This window comes from Bubalus bubalis, chromosome 6, assembly GCF_019923935.1.
Source record: "Bubalus bubalis isolate 160015118507 breed Murrah chromosome 6, NDDB_SH_1, whole genome shotgun sequence".
Lineage (NCBI taxonomy): Eukaryota > Metazoa > Chordata > Mammalia > Artiodactyla > Bovidae > Bubalus > Bubalus bubalis.
Window position 1 is genome coordinate 1,777,184 of NC_059162.1, and position 25,191 is coordinate 1,802,374.

The 25,191-nt window shown below is 43.4% G+C and overlaps 1 protein-coding gene and 1 pseudogene across 1 annotated transcript in view; one reads left to right on the forward strand and one right to left on the reverse strand.

Annotated features, from left to right (window-relative positions):
- Positions 1-1,354: 1,354 nt before the first annotated feature.
- The window catches only part of STYXL2 (serine/threonine/tyrosine interacting like 2), a 53,083-nt gene continuing 29,246 nt past the window's right edge, over positions 1,355-25,191 (reverse strand). The window contains exons 4-6 of the mRNA XM_045165976.1: positions 21,646-21,877; positions 17,543-17,760; positions 1,355-4,707 (exon numbers count right to left, since the gene is read on the reverse strand). Of these exons, the coding sequence (XP_045021911.1) occupies positions 1,880-4,707; positions 17,543-17,760; positions 21,646-21,877 (3,278 nt within the window). The 3' untranslated portion in view covers positions 1,355-1,879. The remainder of the gene's footprint in view (positions 4,708-17,542; positions 17,761-21,645; positions 21,878-25,191) is intronic.
- Positions 18,438-18,982, forward strand: LOC123465867 (annotated as a pseudogene).

The following is a 25,191-nucleotide window of genomic DNA, read 5'->3' on the forward strand; positions in this document are numbered from 1 at the left end:
AGTCTTCTAGAATGGATGCTCAACTGATTGTCTATGCCTGTGTCAGAAACATTCGTATAGGGGTAAAATGAGAGAGGAAGCTTTGAGCTTGCCCAGAAGATAAAATGAGCCACAACCAGCCTTCTTGCCTATGAGGATAGTGCCATCTTAGATGATGACAACGACCTGTTGAGCACGGAAACTAGGGGCTAAGGCTGACTAAAGTGAGCAAAGGAAGAAGGAAAGGGGGAAATGGGACAAAGACTGAGCTGTGTTTTTTTAAGGCCTCATTCTCCCTCAGCTAGTGAAGGGGAGATGAGCACCATCAGTGATTGAACTGCAGGCTGACGTGGTAGAAGGAAAGTGAGCAAATTAATTCAGTTATTTTGACAGCAGCTAATGTGCAAGTCTGGGTTTGAGCTCAAGTCTGTTCCTTTTGCCTTGGTGTATTCATGCTCACTGCAATGTGTAATGTTAATAATCCATGTAGAAAAGATGCATCATGTCCACGTCCTATTAAACTCAGTTTCTAGGAAAAATGATCGCGTGATTAATGATCACTTACTATACATCCCATTGGTGGATTCCTCATTCCTCTTCTGCCCTCCCAACTATATCTCATGAATTAGATACATGCCTATTTTCGAATCCTGCAAGATGCTGCAGGTTGAAAGGGACTATAGAAATGAGTTCCCCAATGTTTGAGATAGGTACCCAAAACATGTCTCTTGCTTTGGCAATTCAACCTGTGTTTGGAAGGCTGGAAATCCTTGGGAACAACATATAAGAAATCTCACCAACCTAGCCCATCCAGAGTTCAGAGAAGGATCAAATGGACTGCCCACAGCATTGTCCAGTGATCCTCAAAGGAACAAAAAGCAAGGATGACCACAAGACCTCATAAAAATACATCTCCATCTCCCTGTGCTGGGCTTCTTTTCTTCTCTCCCTCATGGTGGTTTGCTTTTAACCCCTGCCATTCCAGAGGGACTCTCTACCTTTAGCTCAACACTATAAAACCTTTCTGTCTTGAGTTCCATCTGTTACTCTCAAGGGTCCCCCCTCATGTCTTCCCCTTCCCTGGGGCTTCCCTGGTGGTTCAGATGGTAAAGAATCTGCCTGCATTGCAGGAGACCCATGGCTTCCCATTGCACTGTATCCTAAACTAAACACTTGGTTATTAGTTTTTATAATAATATTATTTTAAAATAATATTTTATATATTAATATTTTTAATATAAGATGATATTCGTATTGCCTGGAGACAGCTTTTGTAGCACAAGGTGAGGGTGGCTCTTGGTAACACATCTGTGTCTCATAAAGTGGGTTTACACTAATACCCAAAGAGTTAAAAGTGACCAGAATGAAGAAGAAATGCTTGACAACATATCAATTTAATGGAGATCCAAAACATTCAAAAGAAACAACCAGAACTCAGCTGCTGGGAGAGGTGAGACTTGCCACAGGATAGATTTCTTGGGTCTCATTATCAAACCTCTACATAGAGAACCATGTCCTGTACTCACAGCCTTCCTGGAATAAGTTGGAGTCTCCAACAAACTACAGTGCCTTTGTAAGCTCATCTCTAGTCTGTGATGAAAAAAATCAAACATATAAGTGAAGCATCAAAGTTCAGAAGCATTGGGCAACAGAAATGGTGTCAGCTGGTCCCTCATTTGGACCTCACATTTATGCTCTTCTTCCCCTTCTCTGCTTCCTCCCTACCCCACCTCTGGTGCCTTCCTGCCTGGTGCCGCTCTTTTCACTTCTGCCCCTCCATATGATGCTTTCCCCATTCTTGTCCCTTGGTGGTCTGTGGCTAAGTGCGTCTTGAGCCCTGTGCTAAGTTGTAAGGCTTCTCCCTGTGTTCTCAGTCTCTCCCAGATTCCCTTTGCCCAGCTCAATCCTCCCTTCTTCTCTGCAGCTTAGTCCTTGTTTCTTCCTGCCGGCGTCTCCAGGCAGCAATGATGGCTTCATCATCCATTTCCTCCTCCTCCTCCCTGTCAGTGCTTCTCCAATACCGGGACCGCCGCCCTGAAGCAAACCTCCCTTCTTCTCTCTTTTCCATCCTCGCTTTCTCTCCCTCCTCTTCAGATCGCATGAAACTCTGGGTGAATTTCCTCTTGGCTCCAAATTCAGAAAAGTCTGACTTGGATGACTCTTCCACATCTTCCCAGTCCCTGGATCTGGCCCCATTTGGATGCCGTGGTTCTGGGGACTCTTCTCCTTCAGAGGGCTCGGGGGTCCGGCGGAAAAAGTAGGGCTCCGGGCTTTCCTCCCGGGAGCCTGAGGTCTCACTAAACATGGCCCTGGAGAATGTGTGCATCTCTCTGCCTTCCCTGGTGGAGGAAGCAGAGAACCGTGAAGTGCTTTTTACCGAGTTGCTGTTGGTCTCCTGGTAGGAGGAGGTGTCCTGCTCCTCTGACCGGGATTTGGAGAACTTGTAACTGGAAGACTTAGACTCTGTCTCCCGAATCAGGGAAGATCGGGTGCACTTTTCCCTGGAGCTTCCAGACCAATCACTTTGGGGAGGAGACTTTTCCTCTGTCCTGAGGCCACTGAGCCACTTATTAATACTGTTATCCTTCTCTCTGCTAGCTCTGCTGCCACTTCCATAGCCATCAGAGACAGCCAGGGAGGAGAAGGTGTCTGTTTCCGGTTTCTGGGAATTACTGCGGGAAGAATACCGGAAGCTCCCTATGGCGCTGTCAGTGTCCTCATCCCTATCACCCACGACATCATCCTCATCCTCATCTTCCTTGACCTTCTTCTTCTTGAAAAGGGAGCTGCGTTTGTTGTCGGAGGCCAGCTTCTCCATTTTGTACTCGGACATCTTCTCTCTCAGCTCTGTTTGCATCTCCTTCTCCTTCCGGCCAAGCTCCTTTAGGTCAATATTGTCAGCAAAGAGGCTATAGATAGGCTTGCTGGTCCCCTTCACTTTGCTCCCAGTACCTTCAGCTCTTGCGCTTCTCATGGTATGGGAGGACAACACAGACTGGGTCTCAGAGCTGGGTCTTGCCTGGCTTTGAGGCAGCAGGCAGCCACCCAGGGAGGAGCTGCTCTGTCCACTGAGCATGGAGACTTGGTCATCCCCTAGGCAGCTGCCTGCTGGTGCCGCCTTCATGCTTACAATGGACGGTGGGCGGGGCGACAACAGCATTTCATTTTGCTTCTGGGCGAGAGTTTCACTGACTACGTTGGCAATCCAGTTTTGTATGCTGGCAATGGAGATTGTGTCTCCCGGCCCCACATGCAGGTTAGGTAGAGGTGTGGTGGGGGTGGAAGCCAAGCATCCGCCTACTTTGCTTAGGGCCTGAGAGGGATGGGAGCTGTGGCTCTGGGCGCTGAGCACAGATGCTGTGTCCCCATCAGCGCTGACTGAGGGGGCTGCCGACCAGAATGCAGACAGGGGGATGCTCCCACTGGCAGCTGAGCTATCTGCCTCCCAGCTTCCCATTGACTGGCTCTCCTCCAGTGTCTGCCTGCTTCTCTCCAGCAGCTCCAGCCTCCGCTGCCGCTTCTTGACCAAGGCCAAGTCGTCTCCCTTGCTGAGCTCCACCACCTCCTCCTTGTTCTCACTGCCCACCTTCTTCTGGTGTTTCAGCTTCCAGGCCTGGTAGGCAGACAGATTGACATCAGAGAGGTTTTTCTTCTCCCCCTCCACCTCCTCCGCACCTTGCTCACTGCTGCCATCTCCTGCCTCTGAGTCCTTCTTGTGAAATCCAAACTGGATTCTCTTGATCTTCCACCTTTCCAGGGCGGTGAGTTTGTCCTTGTTTCTGCTGCAGAAGTTATAGAAGGAGCTGGCCTCGGAGGCCACACTCTCCTCGTCATCCTCCCGCACCCTGCTCCCCACCTCCGAGCTGGCGTCCACCTCCTCTCTCTTGTTCCTGGAGTGGTACTTTCGGGAAGCCTCCTTCTCAATCTCCTGCAGCCTCTGGTCCCACATGTCCCAGGTGCTCTCCGTGGACATGGAGTCAGAGCGGCGTCTCCCACCTCGGTTCTGGCTGCTCACCTGCAGCTGCTGCTTCAGGACCCGGATGTCATGGCTGCTCACACTCTCGGAGGTGCTGCTCTCACTCAGCGTGTGCCTCCTTCTTCTCCTCACGAAGGAGCTGCCATTGCTCTCCTCTTCCTCTTCCTCCTCCCTATTCCACCTCCGGTGCCCTTCTGCCTGGTACCTCTCATTTCGGCTCTGCCACTCCCGGATGATTCGCTCCGCATCCTCATCCTCGGGCTCCTCACCTTGACGAGAGGAGGCTGAGAACCCGCCGTCCTCGCCCTGCAGGACCTTGCCCGTGGGGAGGCTCTGCCCCCTTTTCCACGCCTCGTAGAGCCTCTCCTCCTCCTCCTCATCGATAAGGGTGAGGGGCTTGGAGGCCTGGCTGGCCCTCCCCAAGGAGGAGGTACTCAGGTGACTGGCAGCGTCGTCCTCCTCCTCCACGGTGAGGGTGTGCACTCTGGCTGCCACCGTGCTCCCTGCGTCCTCGTCCTCCTCCGCCTCCTCCTCCCCACACTCCCTGCTGAAGTCCTCTTCGCGCTCCTCCATCAGCTTCTCGTTGAGCTCGCGGAGCTGCTTCAGGAAGCCGTCGTTGGGGTAGATGGCCCGCTTCTTGCGCACAGTCATCAAGGCCTCCAGGACGGCCATGTTGTGGAAGATCATCAGGTAGGCTACTACCAGCACAGCCGAACGGCTGACGCCCATTTCACTGCTGACCAGGACTTTCCCTGCGAAGAAAACACAGCAGATGGTGATGGAACAGCAATAGTTAGGCTCTTTTTTCTTTTCTTTTTTTTTTTTAAGTTTTGATGTGCTGGATTTAGTATGCTTCCTTGCCTCTCATATTCATCCATGCTCAAGTCACATTAGGGACAAGCATCATTGTCCCCATATTACAGAAGTCAGAGCAGTGAGGCTACCCTGTGCTTGTGGAAACATTTTCTGAACATGTACAAGGATTGGGGAGTGGATACTCTCTTCAGGTCAAACTTGGATTTATTAGCTTTATTCCAAAGGAATTTGTGTCAGTGTGGAACAAGATATTTCAGGTTTGGAATGACCCAAATAGAGTGGAGTGGGCCCCTCATTACTCTTGTTGTAGGCACTGGGCCTTCACTGATGCCATCTGAGCCTGAAATGTGGGTGGATATGTCATACAATGAACTCAAATTATTGTTTATATCAACTGAAACCTGTAAAGCCTTCTAAAACTGCTATTAAGTCATGTCTCTCTTTTCTTGTAGCATTCTTAAAGCATAAGGATAGTTGTATAAATTCCTATGAATGCTTTTGGTAAATATAGCCTGTTCTTATAGCCTAACAGAAGCTTTTGCAAGTCTCAACTTTACCATTCAATACATTAGTGATTCCCCAACCTCCCCCTCTACCTTGCCTCCTTCATAAAAATGACAAACATGCCTTCTATGCCTTCATTCTAATAACTGTTTAAAATGCACATTGGGATCACTAGAGATCTCCTTCCAGGCTATCATCAATCTGTTTGCCAGCAGTCTTCAGGGATATTTATTCAATCATTCAGGAGTCCTATCTTACAATATGAGATGGGGGTGGCTTTTATTATTATATCTTTGCACCAGTTAAGGCCATATCTTTGTCTTATAGCAGGTCAGAGACCCAGGCAAGACTTGAGGGCACCTGAGATCCAATAATGCTGAAAGGCCAATTACCAAGGGCCAGCAGTCACTAGGGGTAGGTAAGCAAGCCACTAAAGAATCAAGGCCTTACAAATAGCTGAGGAAAAAAGTGAAAGGCAAAGGAGAAAATCAAAGATATACCCATCTGAATGCAAAGTGCCAAAGAATAGCAAGGAGACATAAGAAAGCCTTCTTGAGTGAACAAAGGAAAAGAAACAGAGGAAAACAACAGAATGAGAAAGACTAGAGAGAAGGCAATGGCACCCCACTCCAGTACTCTTGCCTGGAAAATCCCATGGATGGAGGAGCCTGGTAGGCTGCAGTCCATGGAGTCGCTGAGAGTCAGACACAACTGAGCAACTTCACTTTCACTTTCATGCATTGGAGAAGGAAATGGCAACCCACTCCAGTATTCTTGCCTGGAGAATCCCAGGGACGGGGGAGCCTGGTGGGCTGCCGTCTACGGGGTCGCACAGAGTTGGACACGACTGAAGTGACTTAGCAGCAGCAGCAGAGGTCTCTTCAAGAAATTAGAGATACCGAGGGAACATTTCATGCAAAGATGGGCACAAAAAAGGATAGAAATAGTATGAACCTAACAGAAGCAGAAGATATTAAGAAGAGGTGGTAAGAATACAGAGAAGAACTCTACAAAAAAGGTCTTAATGACCCAGATAACCACAATGGTGTGGTCACTCAACCAGAGCCAGACATCCTGGAGTAGAGTATGATGTCAAGTGAGCCTTAGGAAGCATTACTAAGAACAAAGCTAGAGGAGGTGATGGAATTCCAGCTGAGCTACATCAAATCCTAAAATAGGATGATGCTGTTAAGTGCTGCATGCCATATGTCAGCAAATTTGGAAACTAGCAGTGGCCACAGGACTAGAAAAGATCAGTTTTCATTCCAATCCCAAAGAAGGTCAGTGCCAGAGGATGTTTAAACTACTGCACATTTAAACTCATTCACATGCTAGTGAGGTAATGCTCAAAATCCTTCAAGCTAGGCTTCAATGGGTCATGGTGGAGAGTTCTGACTCAGAATTGAGTCAAATGTATTCCTTTTTATGGCTGAGTAATATTCCATTGTGTATATGTACCATAACTTCTTTATCCATTCATCTGTCGATGGACATCTAGGTTGCTTCCATGTAATAGTGTATTAGTGCCGCAATGAACAATGTGATACATGTGTCTCTTTCAATTTTGGTTTCTTAGGAGTGGGATTGCTGGGTCATATGGTGGTTTTATTCCTAGGTTTTTAAGGAATCTCCATACTGTCTCCTATAGTGGCTGTATCAATTTACATTCCCACCAACAGTGCAAGAACATTCCCTTTTCTCCACACCCTCTCCAACATTTATTGTTTGTAGACTTTTTGATGATGGCCATTCTGACCAGTGTGAGGTGATATCTCACTGTAGTTTTGATTTGCATTTCTCTAATAATGAGCGATGTTGAGCATCTTTTCACGTGTTTGTTAGCCATCTGTATGTCTTCTTTGGAGAAATGCCTGTTTAAGTCTTTTCCCCACTTTTTGATTGGGTTGTTTGCTTTTCTGGCATTGAGTTGTATGAGCTGCTTATAATTTTGGAAATTAATCCTTTGTCAGTTGTTTCACTTGCCATTATTTTCTTGCATTCTGGGGGTTATCTTTTCACCTTGCTTATAGTTTCCTTTGCTGTGCAAAAGTTTTTAAGCTTAATCAGGTCCCACCTGTTTACTTTTATTTTTATTTCCATTATACTAGAATGTGGGTCATAGAGGATCTTGCTTTGATTTATGATTTATGTCATGTTTTGCCTATGTTTTCCTTTAAGAGTTTTATAGTTTCTGGTCTTACATTTAGGTCTTTAATCCATTTTGAGTTTATCTTTGTGTATGCTGTTAGGAAGTGCTGTAATTTCATTCTTACATGTAGCTGTCCAGTTTTCCCATCATCATTTATTGAAGAGGCTGTCTTTGCTCCATTGTATATTCTTGTATCCTTTATCAAAAATAAGATACCCATAGGAGCATGGGTTTATTTTTGGGCTTTCTATCTTGTTCCATTGGTCTATATATCTGTTTTTGTGCCAGTACCATACTGTCTTGATGACTGTAGCTTTGTAGTGTAATCTGAAGTCAGGAAGGTTGATTCCTCCAGCTCCATTCTGCTTTCTCAGGACTGCTTTGTCTATTTGGAGTTTTTTGTGTTTCCATATGAATTGTGAAATTTTTTGTTCTAGTTCTGTGAAGAATGCCATTGGTAATTTGATAGGGACCACACTGAATCTGTAGATTGCAGTTTGGTAATATAGTCATTTTCACAAAATCCATTCTTCCTACCCAGGAACATGGAATATTTCTCCATCTGTTTATGTCATCTTTGATTTCTTTCATTAGTGTCTTATAATTTTCTGTGTACAGTTCTTTTGTCTCCTTAGGTAAGTTTATTCCTAGATATTTAATTCTTTTTGTTACAATGGTGAATGGGATTGATTCCTTAATTTCTCTTTCTGATTTTTCATTGTTAGTACATAGAAATGCAAGTGATTTCTGAGTATTGATTTTGTATCCTGCAACTTTGCTAAATTCACTGATTAGCTCTAGTAATTTTCTGATACTATCTTTAGGGTTTTCTATGTACAGTATCATGTTATCTGCAAACAGTGAGAACTTACTTCTTTTCCAATCTGGATTCCTTTTATTTCTTTTTCTTCTTTCATTGCTGTAGCTCAGACTTCCAGAACTATGTTGAATAATAGTGGTGAAAGTGGACACCCTTGTCTTGTTCCTGATCTTAGGGATATGCTTTTAGTTTTTCACCATTGAGAATAATGTTTGTTGTAGACTTATCATATATGGCCTTTACTATGTTGAGGTAGGTTCCTTCTATGCCCATTTCAAAAAATGGGTTTTAGGTGGGTTTCCTTCTATGACCATTTCAAAAAGAGTTTTAATCATAAATAGGTGCTGAATTTTGTCAAAGGCTTTTTCTGCATCTATTGAGATGATCATATGGTTTTTATCTTTTGATTTGTTAATATGGTATATCACATTGATTGATTTGCATATATTGAAGAATCCTTGCATCCCTGGAATAATCCCAACTTGATCATGGTGTATGAACTTTTTGATGTGTTGCTGAACTCTGTTTCCTAAAATTTTGTTGAGGATTTTTGCATCTATGTTCATCAGTGATATTGGCTTGTAGTTTTCTTTTTTTGTGCTGTTTTTGTCTGGTTTTGGTATCAGGGTGATGGTAGCCTTGTAGAATGAGTTTGGATGTGTTCCTTCCTCCTCAGTTTTTTGAAAGAGTTTTAGAAGGATAGGCCTTAGCTCTTCTCTAAATGTTTGATAGAATTCTCCTGTGAATCCATCTGGTCCTGGGCTTTTGTTTTTTGGGAGATTTTTGACCACAGATTCAATTTCAGTGCTTGTAATTGGATTGTTCATAATTTCTATTTCTTCCTGGTTCAGTCTTAAAAGATTGAACTTTTCTAAGACTCTGTCCATTTCTTCCAGGCTATCCATTTTATTGTCATATAGTTGATCATAAGTCACTTATAATCCTTTGTATTTCTGCATTGTCTGTTGTAACCTCTCCTTTTTCATTTCTGATTTGTTGGTTTGATTCTTCTCTCTTTTGTTCTTGATGAGTCTGGCTAAAGTTTTGTCAATTTTGTTTACCTTTTCAAAGAAACAGCTTTTAGTTTTATTGATCTTTACTATTGTTTCTTTCATTTCTTTTTCATTTATTACTGCTTGGGTCATTATGATTTCTTTCCTTCTACTAATTTTGAGGTTTTTTTGTTCTTCTTTTTCCAGTTGTTTTAGGGGTAAAGTTAGGTTGTTTATTTGATGTTTTTCTTGTTTCTTGAGGTAGGATTGTATTGCTATAAACTTCCTCTTAGAACTGCTTTTGCTGCATCCCATAGGTTTTGAGTTGTCATGTTTTCATTGTCATTTGCTTCTAGAAATTTTTTGAGTTCCCTTTTGATTTCTTCAGTAACCTGTTGGTTATTTAGAAATGTGTTGTTTAATCTCCATGTGTTTGTGTTTTTTACAGTTCTTTCTTGTAATTGATATCTAGTCTTATAGTGCTGAGGTTGGACAAGATACATGATACGATTTCAATTCTCTTAAATTTACTGAGGTTTGATTTGTGACCCAGGATGTGGTCCATCCTGGAGAATGTTCCATGTGCACTTGAGAAGAAGGTGTATGCTTCTGCATTTGGATGGAATGTCCTGAAGATATCAATGGGATCCGTCTCATCTAATGTGTCATTTAAGACTGGTGTTTCCTTATTAATTTTCTGTTTTGATGATCTGCCAATTGGTGTGGGTAGGGTGTTAAAGTCTTCTACTATTATTGTGTTACTGTCAATTTCTTCTTTTATGTCTGTTAGTGTTTGTCTTATGTATTGAGGTGCTCCTATGTTGGGTGCATAGATATTTACAATTGTTACGTCTTCCTCTTGGATTGATCCCTTGATCATTATGTAGTGTCCTTCCTTATCTCTTGTAATTGTCTTTATGTTAAGGTCTATTTTGTCTGATATGAGGATTGCTACTCCAGCTTTATTTTGCTTCCCATTTGCATGGAATATATTTTTCCATCCTCTCACTTTCAGTTTATATGTGTCTTGAGGTCTGAAGTGGGTTTCTTGTAGACAGCTTATATATATATATATATATAGTATCCATTCAGCCAGTCTGTGTCTTTTGGTTGGACCATTTAATCTATTTACATTTAAAGCAATTATTGATATATATGTTCCTATTGCCATTTTCTTAATTGTTTGGGGTTGATTTTGTAGCTCTTTTTTCTTCTCTTGTATTTCTTGACTATATAAGTCCCTTTAACATTTGTTGTAAAGCTGATTTTGTGGTACTGAATTCTCTTAACTTTTGCTTGTCTGAAAAGCTTTTTATTTCTCCATCAATTTTGAATGAGATCCTTGCTGGGTATAGTAATCTTGGTTGTAAATTTTTCCTTTCAGTACTTTAAATATATCCTGCCATTCCCTTCTGGACTGCAGAGTTTTTGCTGTAAGATCAGCTGTTAAGCATATGAGCTTTCCCTTGTATGCTACTTGTTGCTTCTCCCTTGCTGCTTTAATGTTTTTTCTTTGTGCTTAGTTTTTATTAGTTGGATTAGTATGTGTCTTGGCATGTTTCTCCTTGGATTTATCCTGTATGGGACTCTTTGTGCATCTTGCACTTGATTGACTATTTCCTTTTCCATGTTGGGGAAATTTCAAACTATATCTTTAAAAAATTTCTCATACCCTTTCTTTTTCTCTTATTCTTCTGGAACCCCTATAATTCCAATGTTGGTGCATTTGATATTGTCCCAGAGGTCTCTGAGACTGTTATCAGTTGTTTTCATTCTTTTTACTTTATTCGGCTCTTCAGAAGTTATTTCCACCACTTTGTCTTCTGGCTCACTGATTCATTCTTCTGCTTCAGATATTCTGCTATTGATTCTTTCTAGAGTATTTTTAATTTCATTAGTTGTGTTGTTTGTCTATGTATGTTTATTCTTCAATTCTTCTAGGTCTTTGTTAATTTATTCTTGCATTTTATCCATTTTGTTTTCAAGGTTTTTGATCATCTTTGCTATCATTATTCTGAATTCTTTTTCAGGTAGTTTGCCTATTTCCTCTTCATTTATTTGGACTAATGTGTTTCTAGTTTGTTCCTTCATTTGTGTAGTATTTGTCTGCCTTTTCATTATTTTTTTTTAACTTATTGTGTTTGAGGTCTGCTTTTCCCAGGCTTCAAGGTTGAATTCTTTCTTCTGTTTGGTTTCTGCCCTCCTAAGGTTGGTCCAGTGGTTTGTGTAAGCTTGTAAAGGGTGAGATTTGTGCTGAGTTTTTGTTTGTTTTTCCTCTGATGGGTAAGGCTGAGTGAGGTGGTAATCCTGTCTGCTGATGATTGGGTTTGTATTTTTGTTTTGTTTGTTGTTTAGAAGAGGCGTCCTGCACAGGGTGCTACTAGTGGTTGGTAATGCTGGGTCTTGTATTCAAGTGGTTTTCTTTGTGTGAGTTCTCACTATTTGATACTCCCTAAGGTTAGTTCTCTGGTTGTCTAGAGTCTTGGAGTCAGTGCTCCTACTCCAGAAGCTCTGGGCTTGATTTCTGGTTAGGAACAAAGATTCCACAAGTGGTTTGTTATGGGATTGCTGCTGCTGCTGCCAAGTCACTTCAGTCGTGTCTGACACTGTGTGACCCCATAGACGGCAGCCCACCAGGTTCCCCCATCCCTGGGATTCTCCAGGCAAGAGCACTGGAGTGGGTTGCCATTTCCTTCTCCAATGGAGGAAAGTGAAAAGTGAAAGTGAAGTCGCTCAGTTGTGTCCGACTCTTTGTGACCCCATGGACTGCAGCCTACCAGGCTCCTCCATCCACAGGATTTTCTAGGCAAGAGTACTGCAGTGGGGTGCCATTGCCTTCTCCTTGTTATGGGATTAAGTGAGATTAAAACAAATATCCAAAAAAGAGAAACCAAAGATGAACCCCAGACAAATGGCAATTACAAAATCAGGCAAATAATTAAAATAATGGAATATACACATATACATATACACCCATGAGCAAAGTGAAAATGGTCCACCGACAAAAGTAAAGTACAGTAGATTGACCCAACAAACAAAGGAAATAAAAAATTATATTTACCAGTTAAGAACAAAACTAACTAAAGCACAAACTGGAAAACAAAACTAAAGCAAGGTGCCAATTGGGGAATAAAGCAATGAAAATTAAACTACCAAATTGTTGAGAGGAAAGGAAAGAAAGAAAGAATAGATATGCAAAGTTAAATAGAGGTAGATTAGGAAGATTTATATACATTAAAGATTAACTGCAAGGGGAAAAGAACAGTAGGAAAGACAAACAAAAGAATAAATGTAGAAAAAATATAATAGGTTTAAAAAATTAAAATTATAAAGAAGAGAAAAGAAAGAAAAAACAGAAGAAAGAAAGAAAAAATAAAAAAAAAGGAAAACTCCACAGAACTGAAAAAGCCCAATGTAGAGGCAAAGGTTTATAATAGCAATACAAAAATGTTACTGATTAAAAAATAAAGCTCAAAATCTTAATTAGATTTCATAGTGCCAATAAAATCAACAACTGCAACAGAGGTGGGTGGAAAGGGGAAAAAAAGACAAAGGAATCTACAGAGTAAGACAAAACATAAAAATAATAAATGTTTTTCTTGAGTCACTGCTGTCAGAGTCCTTCCCCTCGATGGGAGTGACAGTCCACCTCACCTACTAGGATGCCCTCCAACACTGTGCTGATCTCTGGACCTGCTGTGGGGGCAGCTCAGATTCTAATCTGGTCCTACTCCTGTATGTTCTTGCCTCCAATGTCCACAGTTATCAGAACTACTGAATTTTCTTTGGTGGGAGTGCTCAATGACCATTTATACATTCCATAGACACAGAGTCTGCCTAGTTGATCATGTGGATTTAATCTGCAGCTAGTACAGCTGGTGGGAAGGTTTTGGGTCTTCTTCCTTAGCCACACTGCCCCTAGGTTTCAATTTGGGTTTTATTTCCACCTCTGCATGTGGGTCATCCACTGGGGTTTGGTCCTGAGGCTTCCCTGGAGGACTTGGGTCTGCCCCAGTGAGGGCCAGGTGTGGAGGAGGTGCAGCTGCTTGTGTCCCAGGGGTTCTGGCAGCACCAGATACTCAGGGGAGTTGGTGGCTAGGGCAGCAGGAAATACAGTGCTCTAGGAGGGCATGGCACTCCATGGAGAAGGAAATGGCAACCCACTCCAGTATTCTTGCCTGGAGAATCTCAGGGACGGGGGAGCCTGGTGGGCTGCTGTCTATAGGGTCGCACAGAGTTGGACAGGACTGAAGCAACTTAGCAGCCATAGCAGTAGAGCGTGGCAACCAGTACTGGCCAGTACGCTCCAGTATTTTTGCCTGGAGAACCCCCTTCCCTGACAGAGAAGACTGGCAGGCCACAGTTCACAGGGTCGCAAAGAGTTGGACACTGCTGAAGTGACCCTGCACGCATAGATGCAAGACTTTTTTTGCCTGTGGCAGCTCTGCCCCAGTGAGAGTTGAGTGTGAAGGTGGCCCAGCTGCTTGGCCTGTGGGAACCCTGGCGGCGCGAAGTGTGCAGGGACACGGACTGCCTCCGCCGCAGGAGTTATGACTCTATCAGAGTTTTTTATTTGAGCATGTTGTAGCTGGCAATCAGAAGGCCTCTTTGGCCAGTCTTTCTTTGTAGCTCTGCCCATTCAGGCACATAGAGGGACCCCCCTGGCTGGGCGTCCTACTCTTGTTCTGCACATCAGTCACTTAAAGAAGCAAAGTGGGTGAGGTCCTACTCTGTAGTTCAGTGCATCAGACGTTTGATGGGCCAGCCTCTCTGTTCTTCAGCTGCTGCCAATGCTGGCATGTGGGGAGAGAGAGGCTATGGTGATGGCTCCATCCCCTATGCGTGACTCAGCAGTATCGCCTTGCTTCCATGGCCACCTGGCTTTCCTCCACAGGCATTTCTCATCACAATCTCCTCCCTCACCTCCCCTCAATCTGTCTCTCTGCAGTCAACAGCAGCCCTCACCCTGGGCTCACTCCCCAAACTCCAGCTCCCAGCCGAGCTGCGCCTTCCAGGGGACCCTCATCCGTGTCCAGGGTATGTATGGCTGCAGCAAGGACTGTCTGATTCTCATTCCACTTAAGCTGCCACAGATCAGCTGTTTCACTCTCAGCCTTAAATGTTTCTCCTCCAACTCAGACAACTACCCTGATGTGTGATCGGACCCCTGCTTCAGTTCCCCCACTCACCGAGGGCAGGTCCAGTTCTACTAACACTCCTGTTTTTCCCCTTAGTTCCTTCATCCTACCAAGTTTTGCATGGTTCTATATATTCTTTTCCTCTGGTCAGGTACTCCTGTCCACTCGCAGCTGGTGTTATGCACGCACTTCTGTATCTTAAGGTGTATTCCTGATGTATCCATGGAGAGAGATGTACTCCACATCCACCAACTTCTCTGCCATCTTCAGTCCTCTTTTTCTGTCCTTTATTGTGACCATCCTTGCATGAAATGTTCCCTTGATGGCTGTAGTTTCCTTGAAGAGATCTCTAGCCTTTCCCATTATATCGTTTTCCTTTATTTCTTTGCATAGTTTATTGAGAAGGCTTTCTGAGCTCTCCCTGTTGGTCTCTGGAACTGTGACTAATTGGGTATATCTTTCCTTTTACCTCTTGCCTTTTTGCTTCTCTTCTTTCCTCAGCTATTTGTAAACCTCCTCAGAAAACCGCTTTGCTTTCTTGCATTTCTTTTTCTTGGCGATGGTTTTGGTCACTGCTTCCCATACAAAGTTACAAACCTTCATCCATACCTCTTCAGGCACTCTGTCTACCAGATCCAATCCCTTAAGTTTATTCATCACCTCCACTGTATAATCATAAGGGATTTTATTTAGGTCATACCTGAATAGCCTAATGATTTTCCATACTTTCTTCAACTTAAGCTTGATTTTTGCAATAAGATGCTCATGATCTGAGCCACAGTCAGCCCCAGGTCTTGTTTTTGCTGGTTGTTGGAGTTTCTTCATCTTTGGCTGGAAAGAACATAATCAATCTGATTTCAGAATTGGCTATATGGTGATGTTCACTTGTATAGTTGTCTCTTGTGTTGTTGGAAAAGGATATTTGCTTGACAAAACTCTGTTAGCCTTTGCCCTGCTTCATTTTGTACTCCAAGGCCAGACTTGCCTGTTGTTCCAAGTATCTCTTGACTTCCTACTTTTGCATTCCAATCCCCTATGATGAAAAGGAGCTTTGGTGTTCTAGAAGGTCTTGTGGGTGTTCATAGAACTAGTCAACTTCAACTTTTTCAGCACTAGTGGTTGGAGCATAGACTTGGATTACCATGATGTTGAATGTTTTACCTTGGAAACAAAGCAAGATCATTCTGTCGTTTCTGTGTATCTGAGGTTTTTGCATATTTTGTCATTTTTGGATATCTGAGATTGCACCCAAGTATTGAATTTAAGATTCTCCCGTTGACTATGAGGGCTACTCCATTTCTTCTAAGGGATTTATGGCCACAGTAGCAGATATAATGGTCATCTGGATTAAACTCACCCATTCTAATCAATTTTAATTCACTGATTCTTAAGATGTTGATGTTCACTCTTGCCCTGTCCTGCTTGACCACATCCAATTTACCTTGATTCAGGGACTCAATATTCCAGGTTCCTGTGCAATATTGTTCTTTACAGCATTGGACTTTACTTTCACCACCAGACACATCCACAACTGAGCATCATTTCTACTTTGACTCAGCTGCTTCATTCTTTCTGGAGCTATTAGTAATTGCCCTTTGGTCTTCTCCAGTAGCATGTTGGACACCTTCTGACCTGTGGGGCTCATAATCTGGTGTCATACCTTTTTGCCTTTTCATACAGTTCATAGGGTTCTCATGGCAGGAATATTGGAGTGATTCATTCCTCCAGTGGACCGTGTTTTGTCAGCAGTCTTCACTGTGACTCATCAGTCTTGGGCGGCCCCACATGGCATGGCTCCTCATTGAGTTATGCAAGCTCCTTCAGCATGACAAGACTGTGATCCATAAAGTGGGTGTATGTGTGTTCTCAGTCATGTCCAACTCTTTGCCACACCGTGGACTATAGCCCTCCAGGCTCCTCTGTCCATGGAATTTTCAAGGCAAGAATACTGGAACAAGTTGCCATTTCCTACTCTAGGGATATTCCTGACCCAGGGATCAAACCTGTGTCTCTTGCATTATACATATTTCCATTAAAAGTTACCCTTCCTGGCCAGTTGGTGATGACAGGAAATGTCCCTCCCAGGAATAATGACTAATATTTATTATAGTAATAGCTATAAGTTTTAAAACATTTATTATTGGTCCAATTCTGTGCTAAATGAGCTCTTATATGCATTTTTTTGCAATTTTAATCCTCACAGTAATTTTAGGAGCACTAGATCTATTTGTTCTATAGGTAAGAAAATTGTGATTCCTTGTATAAAGACAGCATAGCAACTACTGACTGCAGCCTGGATTTTTGGGCCCCAGATCCTAAGCTACCACTCACCCCCACTGCATAAACGCCAGTCTCTCCTTGTTGAGACCCTCACGAGACCGATGCCCATCAACTCTGTGGACAGTCTCTGATCATCCCACTGGGACAGCAGGGATAGCATCAGCTCTGCTCTCCTCATTCCCACTCTCACCTCCCCAGCCAGTCTTGCCTCCAAAGCTCAAGGAATGAGTTTCTCATAATGTAGGTCAGCTCAAGGTGCCTTTCAGCTCCCTTCCCCCGCCCTCAGCTTCCTGCACAATGGGCCCCTGCCATCCTCACTCGCCCACCTAACCCACCAGGCTAATCACCTTGTGATTCCTGAACACATAAAGCTTATTCCACCTTTGGGTCTGTGCGTTGACACTTCCCTTGCCAGGAATATTCTTCTTCCAGTTTTTCCATGGCTAGTTCCTCTTGTCACTCAGCTTAAATGTTTCCTTCTCAGACAGGCCTTCTCAACCACTCTGGTAGGAGCTTGTCAGCCACTCCAGCACATCATCCCAGTTGTCATCTCTGCCTTACACTGATTGGTATCTGACCGTTTTCTTTTTCCTTTTTTTTTTTATATTGTTCTGCCTTCACTGCAATGTAAGTATCAAAGGCCAGAAGCTTTGTCCATATCTTTCACCACAATGTCTAGAATAGCACCTGGCCTGTGTTGGGCCCTCAATAATTACTTATCAGGTGAATACTGCTCCATTCCTTTCCCCTTGTCCTAGAATGAGGCAATAACCGTCTTAACATAGATGACCTCCAGACAGCAGATAACCTGGAGGCTTTCCTAACATTCTTTATGTTGCTCCTCCTGCTGTGGAATTCCAGCAGCCTGGAGTGAGCAGACCCCCTCACCTCTGTAGGTCAGCAGGGCTTCATCCAGGAACTCGGCTGCCTTCCGGAAATGCTGGGAGATATCCACCTCAGGAAAGTCATCCACCTCCACACCCAGGTACTGGATCTCCAGGCCAGTGTAGAATTCAGGCCCCGTGTAGACACCAGTGCCATGAGCAGCATTCAGGATGTGAGTAATTCCCAGCCTCTTCAGCCTCCCCTTGTTCACAGCCACACTCCTAAAGAGAAAGAAGCAGGGACTTTTTTTTTTTTTTTGCCAGCATCAGAACTAGAAAGGTACCTTACCACTGAGATTGGGAGCCTGCTTCAGTAGGGTCAGGAGAGCCCAGCTGGGTGAATACCACTTCCTCTGCTCCACAGTATGTCTGGGGCTTACTGCAAATATTGTTATAAAAATGGACCAGTGACCTAGCTCTAGCAAGAGAGAGAAGGGAGGGAGAGCTGGGCAGGGGAGGACAGGAGAAAGAAGAGAACAGGGCTGATGTGCAAGGAAACCATTGATTGACCCAGAAAGCTCTAGGCTAAAATTCCATGCCTTCAGGATGGACATTTATCAAGACACAAAAGTGGCAGTCAAAAATAATTATAAAATTAAGTATGTTTCACACTGATGTGGCATGCTATATTTTTAAAGTGCTTTCATATGCACTATTTTAATTTATCCTAATAATAAACTTAAGAAGTAGAATATTCCTATCTGAAGATTGTAAAAATGAATCAACTATGTTTTAGGACTTGTTCCTAAGAAAAGACTCTGAACAAGAACTGGAGGTCAGGACCACTGACTGCCCAGAGCGGAAGTGGTGGAGCAGCCAGAAGTTGCCAGAGTTCCAGTCAGAAAGACTGGCAGACATACTTTGACAGGAGCCAGAGCTGTGCTGAGGAGTTGGTGGCCATGGAGTTGGGCAAGCCACTCTACAAGTCCGAGTACATCAAGATGGCATCTGAGAACAAAGTTAGTCGCCAGTCTGTATTGTGAGGAAGTCAGAACATCGTTCTCAGTGGCAAGACCATTGTGATGAATGACTGTATTATCCAAGGGGATCTGACAAATGTTAAGAGTTGGACGTCATTGTGGTGTGAAAAGTCAGAGTGTCCTAAGGCCACCGTTCAAGAAATTCAGCAAAGGTTGCATTTTTTCCTTTACATATTGGGGACCACATCTTTATTGAGGAAGATTGTGTGGTCAACGCAGCTCATATTGGCTCTTGTGTTCACATTGGCAAGAATTGTGTGACTGGGTGCTGGTGTGTCTTGAAAGGCTGTTGAAAAATTCTTGACAACACAGTATTACCCCCAGAAACTGTGGTCCCACCATTCACCGTCTTCTCAGGCTGCCCAGGACTTTTCTCAGGGGAGCTTCCAGAATGTACTCAGGAGCTGATGACTGACATCACCAAGAGCGACTACCAACAGTTTTTGCCCTTAACACAGGTCTAATGTCTCTGCCTTGTGCCTTGAATTCGATTAGAACTCTAAGATGAACTTGGGGACAAAGTGAACCAGACAGCATCTACAAAGAGCTCTTGTGTCTTTGACACCTCCCACACTCTTTTTTTGTTGTTGTTGACTTCCCTGGTGGCTCAGACGGTAAAGCGTCTGTCTACAATGTGGGAGACCCGGGTTCGATCCCTGGGTTGGGAAGATCCCCTGGAGAAGGAAATGGCAATCCACTCTAGGACTATTGCCTGGAAAATCCCAGGGACAGAGAAGTCTGGTAGGCTACAGCCCATGGGGTCACAAAAAGTCAGACACGACTGAGCGACTTCACTTTTCACACTCTTTTTTTGCTTGTTTGTTTCATTCTTTAGAATTTCTCAATCCTCCCAGGTTCTAAGCTCTTAAGACTATAATAACAGAACGACTGGAGGGTTGTCTCCAAATGCTGTGCTTAAACCGTATCTATTCACTGTCACTCTGTACCATGATGTGGGGAGCATAGACTCATCTGTTTCCAGCACTCCCACCCTTTGCCCTGCGGGCAGCCGGTGGAGCAGGGCACTCTATCCCAGCAGGGAGGTTGTGTGTAGCCCCTGGCCATGAGCTGCCTCAGTGAGCACCATTCGCAGGGGTCACTGTTGGCTTCCCTGCTGCTCATGCAATTGGCCAGTTGCCACAGCTGCTTGTCATTTGCAAAAAAAAAAAAAAGTGTTTGCCACTTTTCAGTGTCCAGGTTCCTCTTGGCTACTAAAACTTGCAGGGAGGGTGGTTAGTATTTCTCTTCTTTCCAAAATGACCTGATCATCTTAATTAGGGGTGAATAATTTAAGACTTTCTAGAGTTCTATTCTAGGGCCTTGGCTTTCATTAAAAGGGGGGCCCTTAGCATCCAGATTTTGCTTTTGCAAAGTCGCATGTTTGAGTCTCACGTATGGATGGACTAGACTAGCAGCCACTCCTTGTCTCATGGTGTTTAGGGGCAGCAGTGTATGCCTTATTTCACTGGAGATGTAGCATTTGTGACACTTGCTTTCTGGCCTGGAACCATTCAAACCATCCTGCATTTGCCATAAATCTCACAGTTCAGACCTAAATATCAATACTTGGGCCCAATCTCATATGTACATAAGGATCTCTTAAAGTCATTCTAGGGGCCTGGAGTCCCAAGGAGCATACAGAGTTTCCAGTGCTGTCCTTATCTCCTGGGTAATGGCACAATCCTTCCCGTTCTGCTCTAGTAGAAAGACTTAGAAGTGAAGGCCTGAGAAGGTTGGCCTTGCTTGATGCTCTAGTGCTACTGTGAATGGGGTAGGACAGTTCAACCTCAAAGGTTAGGATCTAGCAGCAGCTGTCTTGACTTAATATCTGGTCTGGGGTTTGCAAAAAGAACTCTATGTAGTCACCTCTGCTAGTTCAATGTAAAACTGCTTTCTGGTTTATCATTTTTTAATGTTTGTACATTAAAGGTGTGACACATAAAACAAACAAACAGAAAAAGAACTGGAGTTTGGGATTCCTAGTTCAGAGTTCTTTTTACTGCAGTGGAATAGGTGGAGCTTAGTTTGAAGAGCTTCTGCACACAGGGTTGCCCAAGAAGAAGCATAGGCATTCAGCTGGGGATTTCTGGAGATGCCCAGAGTCTCTGTTCATCACAGTGTGAATGTTTCTGGATATATGGAGCTAATTAGAGATCACTTGGGACTTGGTGCCCAGCTCTGGGAATTGGGTTCTGGGCAACATATTATATCATGCTGGAGTATAAGACCCAATGTCCAAAGCTATTTTACCTATTGCCTGCTTTCAGGGCCCCCAATTCCCTCCCTTATATTAGGAAAAGATATCATTAAGAAGCCAGTAGGTCAGCAAAAATGGTTTCACAAATCAATCTTTTGTTACCAATTATGTACTGGCAAGACCATGATGAAGGAATAAGATGTGAGTGAGTTGTTTGGGGTTTTGTTCTGGATACCACTGATAAACTTTTGAAAAACAACATTTTGTTTTCTGATTATAAAAACAAATGTTTACTGTAGGATATCTATACAATTCAAAAATCACTTATAGAACCACCTCCCAGCAAGAAGTATTGTGAAATTTTTATCACATTTGTTTCTAATTTGTTGTCTATGCAAAAGCACACATGCACACACACACACACACACACACACTATATCAGTTAGTATCATATCGTATATACAGGTTTTGTAACCTATCTATCCTCTTAATATATTGTGGATATTTTCATAAGTTAGTAAATACATATAAAATCAATATTGTCAATGGCTCCAAGTGCCCCATTATATGGTTGTTACAGATGTCATGGAATAATGGTAATAGTGAGGTGTGTGCTATTGGCAAGGCTCTGGGTGGGTAGGGAGGCCCAGAGAGGGCACCTGGGGCAGCGGGGAAGGCTGTGAATGAGAGCCCTGTCAGGAGGTTGGAGGATAAACAATCATACCAGCATTTTTGCCTGGGAATCCCTGTGTGCAGATGGGTGGGCTGGGTCTTTCTCCAATGTGGGGGCTGGAAAAATGCTCAGGCAGCATCCATTTGCTGGATGGAGCTATTGGAGCTGTTGGTCCAAGTTGGGGGAATTTCATCTCTCTTGGGCACTACCCAGAGGGCTGGGACAAAGGCTCATGACCATCCAGCCATCAGACTCACTTCTCTGCTATGAAGACGTTGGGCCAGACCTCATCCACCTCATTCCAGGGAGCCTCTTGGTGGTCTTGGACCAAGGCCCTCTGGAGGTCCAGGATGCAGGGAGTGTTGTACAGGCTGGTGTCATCCATCTTCTCCCTGACGCGGTTGTACAGGTCCTCCACCAGCAACTGCTCGGCAGACTCCAGCATGCCTGGACACTCTGCCTCGACTCTGACCCCACGTGGCTTGAGTTCTAGGGGGAGAAGCAGCATTCTCATCAAAGAGAAAGAACACCACGACCCTCCCTGCTCCTTAGAAGAATCCACAATTGGCCCATTTTCTGCCAGGACTCTGTGTATGAGATGAATCTGATCTTCCAGGAAGGACTTAACAGGGATCACCAGGAGCATAGATGTACTGGGGTGGGAGAAGGGACGTCAGTTTCCCTCATTTCCTCCCATATTTCTATAATACTGGCTGATAGTTTCTTGGACCACAGTCCTTACGTAGCTAGTATATGTCCGATTTATACTTGTAAAACCCATAGTGAAACAAAATGTATGCTTAGATGCATTTACCAGATGAATACATGACATTCTTTAGTAACATAATTCATTCCATTAGTTCGAATCCATTATGTACAAATGGGCAAATAACTGGGAAAAGTAAAAATTTCAACAGTCACTTATGCTAGGTCATGTTCTAATACACCTTTAGTTTACTTATTTCATTTATTGTCTGAATGCACACTCAAAAATGACAGAGTGATCTCTGTTCATTTCCAAGGCAAACCATTCAATATCATAGTAATACAAGTCTATGTGTCAACCAGTAATGCTGAAGAAGCTGAAGTTGAATGGTTCTATGAAGAGCTACAAGACCTTCTAGAACTAACACTCCAAAATGATGTCCTTTTCATCATAGGGGACTGAAATGCAAAAGTAGGAAGTCAAGAGATATCTGGAGTAACAGGCAAATTTCACCTTGGAGTACAAAATGAAGCAGGGCAAAGGCTAACATAGTTTTGCCAAGAGAACACACTGGTCATAGCAAACACTCTCTTCCAACAACACAAGAGAAGACTCTACACGTGGAATCACCAGATGGTCAATACCGAAATCAGATTGATTATGTTCTTTGCAGCAGAAGATGGAAAAGCTCTATACGGTCAGCAAAAAAAAAAAAAAAAGACTGGGAGCTGACTGTGGCTCATGTCATGAAATTCATGAACTCCTTATTGCCAAATTCAGATTTAAATTGAAGAAAGTAGGGCAAACCACTAGGTCATTCAGGTATGACCTAAATCAAATCCCTTACAGTGGAAGTGACAAATAGACTCAAGGGATTAGATCTGATAGAGTGCCTGAAGAACTATGGATGGAGGTTTGTGACATTGTACATCCCCAAGAAAAAGAAATGCAAAAAAGGCAAAATGCTTGTCTAGGGAGGCCTTACAAACAGCTGAGAAAAGAAGAGAAGCCAAAAGCAAAGGAGAAAAGGAAAGATATATCCATCTGAATGCAGAGTTCCAAAGAATAGCAAGGAGAGATAAGAAAGCCTTTCTCAGTGATCAGTTCACAGAAATAGAGGAAAACAATAGAATGGGAAAGACTAGAGATCTCTTCAATAAAATTAGAGATATCAAGGGAACATTTCGTGCAAAGATGGGCACAAAAAAGGACAGAAATTGTATGGACCTAACAGAAGCAGAAGATATTAAGAAGAGGTGGCAAGAATACACAGAAGAACTATACAAAAAAGATCTTCAGACCCAGATAACCATGATGGGGTGATCACTCACCTAGAGCCAGACATCCTGGAATTGGAAGTCAAGTGGGCCTTAGAAAGCATCACTAAAAAACAAAGCTAGTGGAGGTGATGGAATTCCAGTTGAGCTATTTCAAATCCTAAAAGATGATGCTGTGAAAGTGCCACACTCAATATGCCAGCAAATCTGGAAAACTCAGCAGTGGCCACAGGACTGGAAAAGGTCCATTTTCATTCCAGTCCCAAAGAAAGGCAATGCCAAAGAGTGTTCAAACGACTGCACAATTGCAGTCATCTCAAACACTAGCAAAGTAATGCTCAAAATTCTCCAAGCCAGGCTCCAGCAGTACATGAACTGTGAATTTCCAGATGTTCAAGCTGGTTTTAGAAAAGTCAGAGGAACCAGAGATCAAATGGCCAACATCTGTTGGCTCATCAAAAAAGCAAGAGAGTTCCAGAAAAACAACTACTTCTGCTTTATTGACTATGCCAAAGCCTTTGACTATGTGGAGCACACTCACTCTGGAAAATTCTTCAAGAGTCGGGAATACCAGACCACCTTAACTGATTCCTGAGAAATCTGTATGCAGGTCAAAAAGCAACAGCTAGAACTGGACATGGAACAGACTGGTTCCAAATTGGGAAATGAGGACATCGAGACTGTATATTGTCACCTTGCTTATTTAACTTATATGCAGAGTACATCATGCAAAATGCTGGGTTGGATGAAGCACAAGTTGGAATCAATATTGCTGGGAGAAATATAAAAAATCTCAGATACGCAGATGATACCACCCTAAAGGCAGAAAGTGAAGAGGAACTAAAAAGCCTCTTGATGAAAGTGAAAGAGGAGAGTGAAAAAGCTGTCTTAAAACTCAACATTCAGAAAACTAAGATCATGGCATCTGGTCCCATTACTTCATGGCAAAAAGATGGGGAAACAACAGAAACATGAGAGACTTTATTTTGGGGGGCTCCAAAATCACTGCAGATGGTGACTGCAGCCATGAAATTAAAAGATGCTTGCTCCTTGGAAGAAAAGCTATGACCAACCAAGACAGCATATTAAAAAGCAGAGCCATTACTTTGCCCACAAAGTGCATATGGTCAGAGCTATGGTTTTTCCAGTAGTTATGTATGGATGTGAGAGTTGGACTGTAAAGAAAGCTGACCATGGAAAAATTGATGCTTCTGAACTGTGGTGTTGGAAAAGACTCTTGAGAGTCCCTTGGACTGCAAGGAGATCCAACCAGTCAATTCTAAAGGAAATCAGTCCTGAATATTCATTGGAACAACTGATGCTGAAGTTGAACTCCAGTACTTTGGCCATCTGATGCAAAGAACTGACCCATTGGAAAAGACCCTGATACTGGGAAAGATTGAAGACAGGAGGAGAAGGGGCTGACAGAGGATGAGATGGTTGGATGGCATCACCAACTCAATGGACATGAGTTTGAGCAAGCTCTGGGTGTTGGTGATGGACAGGGAAGCCTGGCATGCCGCAGTCCATGGGGTTGCAGAGTCAGACATGACTGAGCAGCTGAACTGAACTGACTGCTTCTCTAGAGTGTAGGCACCTGTGATCCACAACCTCCCAGCTCTATGACAGCTGGGAAAACTTTGCAATGAGCCCTGATGCCAGTCACAAGACATCATACAGGACCTTTTTGACAACAGCCCAGAAAAGCTCAAATTTCAAATGAATTCCCTCTTGAGTGAAACTTTATCTTCTCCTTCCAATGTATTTTCTTCCAAATTATCAAATATAGAGGAAAGTAAGATCTTTCATTTCTCTAAGAA